Source organism: Sardina pilchardus, chromosome 17 (assembly GCF_963854185.1).
Source record: "Sardina pilchardus chromosome 17, fSarPil1.1, whole genome shotgun sequence".
Lineage (NCBI taxonomy): Eukaryota > Metazoa > Chordata > Actinopteri > Clupeiformes > Clupeidae > Sardina > Sardina pilchardus.
The window spans coordinates 14,244,778-14,257,277 of record NC_085010.1 but is presented as its reverse complement, the minus strand read 5'-3'; the positions used below and the strand labels follow the sequence as shown (position 1 = coordinate 14,257,277).

The following is a 12,500-nucleotide window of genomic DNA, read 5'->3' as shown; positions in this document are numbered from 1 at the left end:
CTCCGCCTAACCCCCCCCCCCCCCCCCTCTCTAATGCAGATTTAAGCACTGGGGCAATAAAGTTATTAGTGCTGGCGAATAAATCACGCCGGCTCGGCTCGCACCCTCCAATCAATAGCGCCTGGAGCTAGGGGCATTGGACATCCATCACCGCTGATCACGGTCCAGTTTTTTTCAGCACAGACACAGACAGGCTTTTGGGTTAAAGGCTTGGATGAAAGCGGAGGCAAAGGCTTGCTGATCCCAAATCAGAGGCTGGAAGAAATGAAGCTCTAGCGAAGGCACCATTACTCGTGAAAGGATTGTGTGTGTTTTTTGTTTTTAATGAAGTGGATGACAGCGGGGATCAGGTAGGAGATGAGGTGCAAGTTGAGCGAGTCAAAAGGTAGAAGCTTCTAGAAAAGGGGGGGGGGGCGGGAGTTTTGAAAGAATGCTCCAGTGGCTGATGGATGTCTGGGGCTTGAGAGGTCTCGGGCTCTCTTCTGTTGGGCTGTTTCTCACGTCCTTCCCACCACTCGTCTGACCATCAGGAATGAATGGCGGAGAGAAGAGGAGAGGAGAGGAGAGAGAGAGAGAGAGAGAGAGAGAGAGAGAGAAAGAGAGGAGAGGAGATGAGCTATTGTGCCTGAATGGATGTTTCACTTGGATGTCTTTGCTCAGCCCTGAAAAGGGACAGAATTAATGTCTGTGTCGCGACACATTGTGTGTGTGTGTGTGTGTGTGTGTGTGTGTGTGTGTGTGTGTGTGTGTGTGTGTGTGTGTGTGTGTGTGTGTGTGTGTGTGTGTGTGTGTGTGTGTGTGTGTGTGTGTGTGTGTGTGTGTGAGAGAGAGTGTGTGTGTGAGTGTGTGTGAGTGTGTGTGTATGTGTATGTGGGTGTGTATGCATGCTGCTGGTGTGTGTGTGGGTGTGGGTGTGTGAGTGTGTGTGCACGCTCGAAAGCTTCGCCGTGGCAGAGACGTTAAACTAATTTACGCCACTCGTAAAAATCACACATTGCTTTCCAGGCCTGGAGTCTGAAGTGTGTTTGTAATGGGGGGTGGGGGGGATCGACTGGGAGCGCGACCCTGTTACTGCTGTAAATTATTATGGGATGTTGTAACAGCCCCTCTCTCTCTCTCTCTCTCTCTCTCTCTCTCTCTCTCTCTCTCTCTCTCTCTCTCTCTCTCTCTCTCTCTCCCTCATCACCATGCCCAGTGAGACTTAGCCTCTCATTTAGTGATGTGCTCAACAACGTCTCTGCATAAAACAGCCGTTTCTATAGAGTTGGGGAAATGATGGGCCTATAGCATTGTTGTCTCTCCTCTCCCTTTTGTCCCAAGACAATCCTGCTTTGTCTCACCTTGTTCTCTTTGTCTCTCTCTCTTTCTCTCTCTCTCTCGTCTTAAAGTTGAGTATGCCTACTACAGACTGATGAAAAAACATTGAGGGGTTTCTGGATGTTGGGGGTTGCTATGTGAGGGTTTGGGGAGGATGAGGTCCTTATGAAGATATGCTGTATTGGGGTTTTAATGTGTGAATGTATTTATGAATGTTTGTATTGTGTTTGAGTTGTATGAGGCACGCCATGATTTCATAGGTCAAGAAATGAGTCAATGAAAGGCGATTGAACCTCTCTCATTCTCTCTCTCTCTCTCTCTCTCTCTCTCTCTCTCTCTGTGTGTGTCTGTCATTCTCAGATGGGATGAACTGCATGAACAAGGAACACGGCTGTGCCCACATCTGCAGAGAGACCCCGAAGGGGGGCGTATCTTGCGAGTGCCGTCCGGGCTTCGAGCTGGCCAGCAACCAGAGAGACTGCACATGTATGTTACCGCCTCTGTCTTTCTTTCTTTCTTTCTTTCTTTCTTTCTTTCTTTCTTTCTCTCTCACTTTCGTCCCTTTCACTTTGTCTATATCTGTTTCCCTCTTTCACTCTGTTCTGTTAATTTTTAGCTCCAGCTATCTCTCTGGCTTTGACTGAGACACACACACACACACACACACACACACACACACACACATACACACACACACACACACATACATACATACACATACATACACATACACATACACATACACATACACATACACATACACATACACATACACATACACGTACATGCAACCGCACACGCACACGCACACGCACACGCACACGCACACGCACACGCACACACACACGCACACGCACACACATATCACATATCACATTCATCACCCCTTTAAACACATTTCTAAAAAAGCTTTCCCGTGGTCATTTCTGTCGAGCCCCTTTTGGAGTGTGCAGTAATACTTGCGCTCACACTAATAATAAAATAATCTAGTCAATGATTTAAGGTGGATCACCTCCATCCCAGACGATCTCTGTCTCTGAATCTACTGGGTCTCAGTGAGTTTGTTGCTCTTTTGAGGTGGGTGGATGTTGGGATATGAGAGCGAGAGGGGAGGAGAGAGAGAGAGAGAGAGAGAGAGGGAGAGAGAGGAGAGGCAGCAGTTCAGACAGCAGCTTCTGCTCTTGAAAAGGTCCTCAGAAGCTCCTTAAGAAGCCACGGGGAGCCTAGACGCTGATTACTGTCTGTTTGGGTCGGATCCAGTGGGCTCATCGTCACACCACTGCTCCTCTTCGTCAGTGCTGCCTTAAATTACGACCCCCCCTCCACCTCCCCCCCCACCTCAGCCATACCACCAACCCCACCACCATCACGAGCAGAAGAAAGCATTTGCACAGACAGCATCTGAGAGAAGGGGAGAGGAGGGGGGAGTGCGAGGGAGAGGGGGGGGGGAGGTTTTTTTTATTATTATTATTAGTTACACTTTGTTTGGCAACACACTGTGTTCCACTAAAAAGGATACAACTAGGAGTGAAATATTGCGAAATCTGGCAACCTCTCTCCTTTCTGCACTGTCTCAAGTGTTAAAGAGGGATTCATGTGTGTTTGGGTGGGTGCGAGGAGGTGGAGGAGGTGGAGGAGGCGGAGGGGTGATGTGATGTGATGTGGAGCCTGGTAACGGTGGAAACGGGAGGGGGTCAAGTGCGCCGCCCTCCTGGTGGTGTTTGTCTGGGCGCCAGTGTAGAGTGGCGGAGGCCAGAGCAGGCCAGCCACAGGACTTTACTGCTGCGCACACAGCCACAGATGCTGCCATCGGCGCGAGAACGACAGAGAACTGGATATGCGATCTCTGTCTTTCGCACTCTCTCTCTCTCTCTCTCTCTCTCTCTCTATCCCCCTCTCTCTCCCTCCTCTCTTCATCCTTCTCTACATCTTCAGTTCGTTGTTCTGTTTCTCTCCTTTTCCTGCTCACACTCTCTCTCCCTCTCTCAGAATGTGTCTGTCTTTCTAGCTCTCCCTATCTCCTCCCCCCTTTTCTCCCTCTCTCTATCTCTCTCTCTCTCTCTCTCTCTCTCTCTATCTCCCTCTATCTCTCCCTCTCGTGTGCTCTCTCCATCCAGATAAAACATCCCTCCTTCCAAAACACTTGCTGGTCTCCCCCTCTAGGCCTCCGAGGCACACTAAAAGGTCATAAACATTAACACACTTTTGATTCAGCCGCCCTGGGACTGGCCCAAAAGAGCTGCCGGAAAGCATGAACACTTCGGCACTAAATCTTTCTACTCACTCTCTCTCTCTCTCTCTCACTCTCTCGATCTACTCTCTCTCTCCCTCTCTCTCTCTCTGTCTACACCCTGTCTACTCCCTCACTAAATCTTTCTAACTCTCTCTCTCTCTCTCCCTCTCTTTCCCTCTCTCTCCCTCTTTTTCTCTCTCTGTCTACTCTCTCAGACTCTGTTTTCTCTCTTTTTTCTGTCTAACCAAATCAAGCAATGCTTTATTGGCACAGAGATCATATCACCGCTGCCAAATCCTTGTGTATGACATACGAGAACACAAGTTAAACATATGTTATAAATGACTGCAAGTGTCATATGTCAATTTTATATTTGACATTGCGCTGACGATGTAACTATGATTAACTATGAGAGAAATTGTCAGCCATGCCCCAGTAGCGTGAGATGAAGAGGATGTCGGCCATTTTGCCTCGTATCTCACTACTCTTGGTTCCACGACAGCCCTGTCTAGTTCCTCTCTGTGTCTTGTCTGCTTCTCTGCATGTTTCTCTCTTTGATACATTCTTTCTTTCTTGTCTTGTTCTTATAAGTCTCCCTCGGCACTCTCTGCCTCACTGTCTCTGCCCACCTACACTAAATCTCTGGATGGTTCCACGGAGTCGAAACTCTGTGTTGAACCATTACGTCAGGAGAAATGTTCTTCACATTAGAAGTGGTTCTTCAGAACCTCGGATCATATTGGGCTAGGCATGCTATTATGGGCTAGGCATGCTATTATGCTATTCATTAAATGGTCCTTTAAAGAACTGTTGCCTCGATGGTTCTTTGAAGCACTGGAAAAGGTTCTTCTAAGGCATCGCTCTGAAGAACGGGTACTGGCCCCATTATTTTTTTAGAATGTATGGCTTTGACAGCCCCCCCCCTCTCTCTCTCCACCTATGGTGTTGTCGTCCCCCCTCCCCTCTTTCTCTTTCTCTCTCCATCAGTCTTTCTGTTCTTGGGGGCATTACTACTCCTCCTCCTTCTCTCCTCTTTCTGTCTCTTGTCTCAGATCAGATTAGACAGGCATTTGAGAGGGCTGCATAGTAGTCCTATAGTGCATATCTCAATCTATCTCTCTGTCTCTCTCTCTCTCTCTCTCTCTCTTTCTGTCTCTCAGTCTGTCTGCTTTTGCTCAGACACTCCCCCTCCTTTCTGAGGTGTTGTTATAAGTGTGCTTGCTCATCTCTACTGATTTGTCTCAGCTCTCGGCCTGTACTTGTACTGTCAGCACTGGAAACATCCCTCAAAATAACACAAAACAGCACGGAGGGAATGCTAGATGTGTTTATAATCAGCAGTTACTGTGCTGTGTACTTGTGTGTGTACATGAGAGAGAGAGAGAGAGAGAGAGAGAGAGAGAGAGAGAGAGAGAATAAGACATATCAAGTACTTTACTGTCAATTATTAATTGCAGTCAAAGCTCAAAGCAGTGCTTGTGCAGTTTATGCAGTTTATGCAAGGGGTGTGTGTGTGTGGCTCCTGTCCCACGTCCCTCACAATCATTATATGCCACCAGTGACATGTCACTATGGAAACGGCGGCTGCCAGCACACATGTGATGACACAGAGACTGGACCAGTGTGTGGCTGCCACCAGAAATACGCCCTCCACTCAGACAGCAAGACCTGCATCGGTGAGTAACACACACACACACACTCACACACACACACACACACACGGATGGAGAGGGAATGCCTTGTCGTGTAGTGATAATGAACTGAGCCTGAGGGAAACGTATGTGTCAACACATTTGATTCAAACATATATGCCCTCTCTCTCTCCGACTCCCCCTCTCTATCTCTTTACATATGCACACGCACACACACACACACGCACACACACACACACACACACACACACACACACACATACACACACATACATACATCTATGCAGAAATATATAAATCTTCACATATGCAGAGAGAGAGAGAGAGAGAGAGAGAGAGAGAGAGAGAGAGAGAGAGAGAGAGAGAGAGAGAGAGAGCGAGACGTATCCCTGCCACACTTTCAGAACCAGAAAAGAGGCATCAGGTTGCAGTTGTCTTATGAACAGCTACGGGCCAGTGCCTGGCCGGGCCGATTCCCGCGTCAGAGTAGTGATAAACAGCACCCCCCCCCCCCCCCATTCCCCCACACCCCCAACTCAACCCCACATCATAGTGAAATCCAGGTCAGACATCCATTTCACAAGATCCACTGAGTCCAGGCGTCATGCAGAGCTGCGCTTGGCAAGCCCAGCCCGGCTGTTTAGACATGCATGTGCCTGACCTTCGCACAGGCCTTTCTGCTGGCCAGCGGAACGCAGAGCTTGCAAGGCACGACCCACCTGGACGCTCCCCCGTCCGAGGTTGGGCAGTGCCACTATACGGTCAAGATGTCCCCAGATGTCCCAAGGGTCCTCATTACGATAGGAATATAGATGAGCAGGTGAATCGAGCGTTTCGATTTGCACTCAGACTTAGTTGGATTATTTTTTTATTTTATTTTTTTGGTTTGTAGAAGTCTGGGATGGCACTAATGTGGTCGTTCATCTTTCTCTCTCTCACACACTCTCTCACTCATTTTTTTTCTCTCTCACTCCCTCCCGCTCAGTCTCCTATACGCACACAAACACACACACACACACACCGAAACTCACAAGTGTTAGAGTAGAAAATGAGGCCGTTAATGTGTCATAGTCCTGGCCCGAGCTTCAGTAGCATGTTTGGGGAGGGTTGGGGTGGGGTGGAGTGGGGTGTGGGGGGAGATGGGCTGGCCACTGGGAAGTTAATCACCCAGACATCCGCGGCTGAAAAACACATTCATCATCCTCATTACGCCAGTGAAAAAAAATGAGGAAAAATACAAGAAAGGGGAGAAAAATCTGCCCATCCGCTGGGCTGAGCAATGACACGTTTGCCGAAGGGGAGGAGGTGAACAAAAAAAAAAACATTTAGCACACGCACCACACCACCACTGCAGCTGTATCCAGGGGCGATAAAAAACTTTTTTATTTGCTGAAGACAAATGACCAATTCCAGGTAAGTGGTGGTGTGTCCATTTTTTGCTTATTTTTTTTCCTCCGTTCCTTTCCTCCGCTCCAGTGTCATGTTTGCCTTGGACCTAGAACCTCCCCCCCCCCTGTTTCACTGCTCCTTTCATTTTCTGTACAATTCCTTACTCCACTTTTTTTGGGGAGCTATGTGGAGTAGGTCTGGGGGTTGTGTTGTGGGAGAAGGTGGAAAGGCTTCCAAGATGACTGTGAGTGTCGTTGAGAGGTGCGTATCGATCCCCTGTGACCTCCTCCTGGCTAAATGAGCTTCAGAAAACGCTGTTTCAAAATCCAGACGCCTGCAGAAGCCCATTACCAAGGACCCTGTGGAAGGCTTTTTGTGCCTGTGCGAATTTTTATGTCCTGATTGAAAAAAAGGATTTTTAAATAACCATTCATCATCTCTTTGAAGAAATATATAGTAGGAGTGTTTGCATGTGTGTGTGTATTTATGTGTGTGTGTGTGTGTGTGTGTGTGTGTGTGTGTGGGTTTGAACACACTCGTGTACGACCAAAAATGTTCCAGACGATGTCTGCGCATCGAGTAGCAAAGTGCCTAAATTTCAGCAGCAGACGTTGGCCCTTTCGCTGCAGCTATTCCTTCTTTTTTTGTCGACTACAAGTTTTGCGGTTGGCTCCGAAACACTCGCGTTGGTATGTTACATATGGGGTTACCATGAGTCGTTCTGACAGGTCCGTGTTGTTTAGACTCAGGTCATCCGTCACGGGCCACGCTGTCATGCTCAGCACACGCAAACGGATGGCGAGCCCATTTGCAGGGCGCTTTTAACGTCCGCACCTCACACGCAGGGGTGCGTCTAATTAGTTCCATTCGCCGCCGCGGCCAGAGAGTGTTGAAACGCGAATGTCACAATTCGCCTGACGCACTCCTTGTGAGAACATTATGTGAAGGAGATTTTTTTTGTTCACAAACAGAGATTGTGAATGTGATGTGATTGTTTTATTTGTGAGGTCGCAAAAATATCTTCAAAATGGATGTCAAAAGTGGAGCCTTTTGTCGAGGCTTCTGCATTTGGTTATTGTGTCTATTTGTGTCTTGTCATGACTGTTATGACTGAATATTGCACTCACATGTACAGTACTGCTGATTGTGAAACCGGTGGAATAAATCTTTGATATTGCCGTGTACTGTCTTTCCTACTAAACCATCCTAAACTACAGTGAAAAAGGGGGCGAGGGGGGGGTCTACCCCCCACCACCATACCCTCTACCACCCATCTCCCTCTCCCCCCTCCCCTCCTCCCACATTTTCCCCAGCACCCACTGACCCTGAATTGACCTGGAAGTGTTTCCCCCGCACTGCCCTGTTGTGCTCAATCATGGTTTTCCTTTCCAGCACTGGAAGTGAAGCAGCCTGGACCATCTGAAGGTGGGGTGAGCCAGGAGGGGGGAGGGGGGGTGTCCGCAGGGGTCAAAGGTCACCCGGAGAGAGGAGATATCCCTCCTGCACCCTCCCCACTTCACTATTCCCCATATCATGGACCCCACATGGATCTTACTCTTCTCTGTCTGTTTGTAGACGTGCTCTATGGGACTCCTCTTCCCCTCTTTGTGCAATGCTCTAAAATGTCCCCCTTTCTTCCCTTGCTACTGTTTGTAGTGTCCTCATAGGTTTCCCTTGGCTCTTCCTGTGTAACACTCTTATAGGTCCTCCACTCCTTTGTGCAGTTCTCTCATAGGTTCCTCTTCCTTCCCCTATGTCTGGTGATGTCATAGGCTTCTTACTCCTCTTACTCCTACTTTCTGGTGATAGTTACTGATTGCCTGTCTTGTCTGAGCATTGTTGTTCAATTTAAAAAAAAAAAAGAGAAATATTCAAGGGTGATTCAGAGCTTTTGGAAAACAGTGTGACTAAAGCAAAGAAAGAATTGGGAAAAAAAGAGACCAAACAAACTCCACTCGAGCAAACATCTCAATTGCAGCCTGATCAAACTGAAGAATCCCCCACCCCCCAGACAAATCAAAACATAGCCAATCAAAAAGGCCCCCCAAAAAAGGAAAAATATGATCTGAAAATATGCCCCCATGTCCTTGATTCACAGACGTTCCCAACCCGGCCTCCCTCCCACAGTCCTGTCCTCCTCTGTTCCCTCTGCCCCCTCAAAAGAGCAAGCCACACCACCCCGACAACTCACCCACCAACCAACCGACCCCCGACCACTCTCGTCCTCCTCCACTCCATCTCTCATCCCTCTCTCCTTTTTGCACTTAGAGTCGAGTCCACCCATCCTCCATTTTTTTTGTTCCACTCAAGCCCATGTCTCGGACCCCACGCCTCTTGTCATGCTAGCAGCATGCACCCCACCTCCCCTCTTCCCTCTCCCTTTTTTATAAGTCTGTCTGGTTCCCTTGCTCCTCCATGTTGTCTTCCTCCACTATCCTCTGTGTTTCTCTTCCTGGCCCTCAGCTTGTGTCCTCTCTCCGTAACACACTACTCTCATCTGTCTGCATGGGATCAGTATCTGCATTTTCTACCCTTTTTTGTTTTAATTATGTTTGTTTGTTTGTTTGTTTGTTTGCTTTGGGTTTGTTTTTCTCCGTATTTACCGGTAACCCGTGAATAGTCAATCCTTCCTCTTTTGCTTGTTGTGCATCAAATTCCTTTTGTCCATAATAGAGGTAGAATGATTAATTATTAATTTACCCCTTTATCGTTAGTCCTCTATTTTATCGTTGTGTACTTTTTTGCCTATTAATGCCCCCTGCCCCCCCCCCCCCTCCCCAATTCAAGAGGAGGTCCACATAGTCAGGACTCTTTCATTTCTTAGAGACTCCAGGAGTTCACCCTCCCCCTTTCACCATCAAATAGTCCCAATCCTCTCCTGAATGACACACACACACACACACACACACACACACACACACACAGTCACACACATAGTCACAGTTGTGCCTTATTTTAGAGCACACTTTAATGTATTCTTTTCTTATCCACATTATCACCCTCTATTTTCGTGAGCCACTCACAACACGTACTGTACATGGACGCATACAGAGACACACACACACGTGCGCGCGCTAAGCGTAGTGTAACGCCCTCACATAACACACCCTCTGCACACGCAGGAAGTCCTTCCTAACGCTTTTTTGTGAAGTGAGTTGTCCAGAAGTAGAGTAGTGTCCCTCCAGCACCACTCGTCAGAATCCTCCCAGATCCCCCACCATCAGGTTTATGGCCTCTTCAGACTCCCGACTAACCCATGCCTGCCCATTCCCTTCTCTGCTGTGCCAGAAATGTGCATGCCACTGTAACTACGGCGACCTGCCCGCTCGACTGCTGCCATTGCTGTCACCTGCTATCTGCTACTGCCGATTGCCCCCATCCACCCCCACACCCCCCTCAGCCAATCGCTGCCAGCCACTGCTCCGCTTGGGAACAATGTTCTCCTGCGTTGACTGTCCAAGCCAGTTGTGATGTGTTCCATAGACAAACAGGCAACCAGCACTGTCCCCCAGACTGCCATTCAGCTGTCTGCATGCTCTCTCTCTCTCTCTTTCTCTTTCTCTCTCTCTCTCTCTCTCTCTCTCTCTCTCTCTCTCTGTCTTTTTTCTTTTCTTCCTCTTGCTCTGTAACCTGCCGTTCTGTCTTTTGTTTCTCTCTCAGTCTCTCTATCTCCATCATCCCTTGCCTAGCATTCCATTTCTCCCATGTCTCTTGCGCCATGGGAGGCGATTGTACCTGGTTCATGGCTTCTCTCCAGTTTGTCATCACCCCCCCCCCCCTCCCTTGAAGCTTCCCCCTGTCCTGTTTTGTAGTATTTTTCATATTTGTCTTCCATCACTCTGTCCTCTTCTCCACGGGTCTTGTCTCTTCCTTATGCAGTTTGTTTCCGGCTATGTAGTGTTCATCCATTCATCTATTTATCCATTCTTCCATCCATCCATCCATCCATCCATCCATCCATCCATCCATCCATTCTTCCATCCATCCATCCATTCATCCATTCATCCATCGCTTCTGCTCCTCTTTATCTCATTTTCTGTTCTGTCTCTGTCCTCATGCTTTTCTGTTCTTTAGCCAGGGAGTTTCTGTGTTAAAAGACTGGCCGTTTGATATGGAAGACAGGGACTACAACGGCGACATCAGCAACGTCAGTGGCCCCTCCCCAGTCCACCCTAACATCTCCTTCCTCTGCCATACCTATCCCACCCCATCCTTTGCTTCACTACCCCAAAGTGACCCTCTTTTTTTAAAAAAAAAAGAAGAAGAAAAAAAAGTCCTCCCCCCTCCTTCCCTTCCAGTCAGTAAAAATGTAATGATAATTTTAATAATGAATTGTTCTTCTCAATTTTTGTTTGGAAAGCAAAATTTGGGGATTTTTTTAAATTATTATTATTATTATTTTTATTTTTATTTGGAAAAAAAAAACATTTAATTTTTATTTTGTCATTTTGATTCACCGGTGGGCTTAACACTCTAACAGGGATATTGGCGCTTCTTCACGGCTTCTTGCTTCTTGGCTTGGTTTTGTTTTTATTTATTTCATTTGATTTGGTTTTTTTCCATTTTGGTTTGCTCCAATGCCAAGAGGACCGGGCTGTCTTTGGCAGGCGGTGGACATTAGCTTCTCATTAACCAACTGCTCCCTGTTTGTCCCCTGTCACTTGTGTTTTAGAGAAAGATGAGGCTGCAATTGAGAGCTCTGAGTTCAATGCCACGTCACTAGCTGATGTGGACAAGCGGGTGAAACGGCGGCTACTTATGGGTAACTCTTTTCTTCCTCTTTCTATGTGTTGCCATGGCGCTTGTGCTTGTTTTCCCCCTTTTTCCTATCTCCCCCTTTTTGATCTTCTTTTTGGTGTTTCTTATTTATTTATTTTTTAAAATGTATTTTTGTTCTTTTTCTTTTTGTTTTATTGGTTTCGTTGATTTTTTTGTGAGTTTATTTTGTTCACCCTTAAGGTTACTCAGTGTCAGTGTTTTGTTATCTGACCAAGAAAGAAACTCAAAAGATGCCTTTGTGGTTCCCTACTCTGCTCCCAACTCTCCATCCAGTCCCAACTCATCTCCTGGAATTGTACTGTTCCATACTGTGTAGGTCATTAGAACTAACCAAGGTCCTTTCTTGCTATGTGCGGACTCAAAGGTCTTATGGGTAGGATTCTGTGCTTCTCCTTTATCTCGTAAAAATAATAATAATAATTATTATAATAAAAAGTAGTAAATTCACACTTCACCACAGTAAACTATATAGACCTCCTGGACAATGACAGCTGGAGGAGTTGACAGATCCATCACATAATATCCTTGGCTTGCCATAGCTGTCCGCCCAGAGGGAGATTTTTTTGTCTCCATATGGTTTCTCTCAGTGGTGGACAATGGCCAGTAGACTTTCAAGTGGACATCAACTCTATCCCCCCCCCCCCCCCCCCCCCATTTGAATCTTCTCCACTAACCACACATCCCTCAGTAATGCTCAAAACCCCATTCAGTCTTCTTGTCAGACTCCCCACTCAGCCTCTGCTCAGCAGGGTCCACAGCTCTTGATGCTTGATGGCCTAGCCTAGCATTAGCGTTAGCCTCAGCTCTCTGGAGGCTAGCTAGCTAGCTAGCTTGGCCATGGCATTGGGATGGGATTGTGTGTTTGCAGTAGGAAAATCTCTGAACCTTCCTGCAGCCTGGATGTCATCTTGGCTGGGTTGAAGGGGGGGGTCTCCCTACTCTATGGAGCAGTTGTGCTCAATCTTCCTCCTTGGGATCCACTCTCTCAAAAGGTCCTGGTTTGCATGTCTAGTAGTTTGCATGCCTGGCTAACACAGAGATGTCCCTGAGGGTGTCTGTGTACTTAAAGAGGTTCAGATGGAGAGGAAGATCGAGCACATCTTATCAAGAGTGGACGGCAGACCAAAGTT

General features: G+C 47.5%; 1 protein-coding gene across 1 annotated transcript in view; it reads left to right on the top strand.

The window, feature by feature from the left end:
* scube1 (signal peptide, CUB domain, EGF-like 1) overlaps positions 1–12,500 on the top strand; it is a 106,872-nt gene that overhangs the window by 55,490 nt on the left and 38,882 nt on the right. Inside the window, exons 5-6 of the mRNA XM_062518519.1 lie at positions 1,678–1,803; positions 5,110–5,226. Of these exons, the coding sequence (XP_062374503.1) occupies positions 1,678–1,803; positions 5,110–5,226 (243 nt within the window). The remainder of the gene's footprint in view (positions 1–1,677; positions 1,804–5,109; positions 5,227–12,500) is intronic.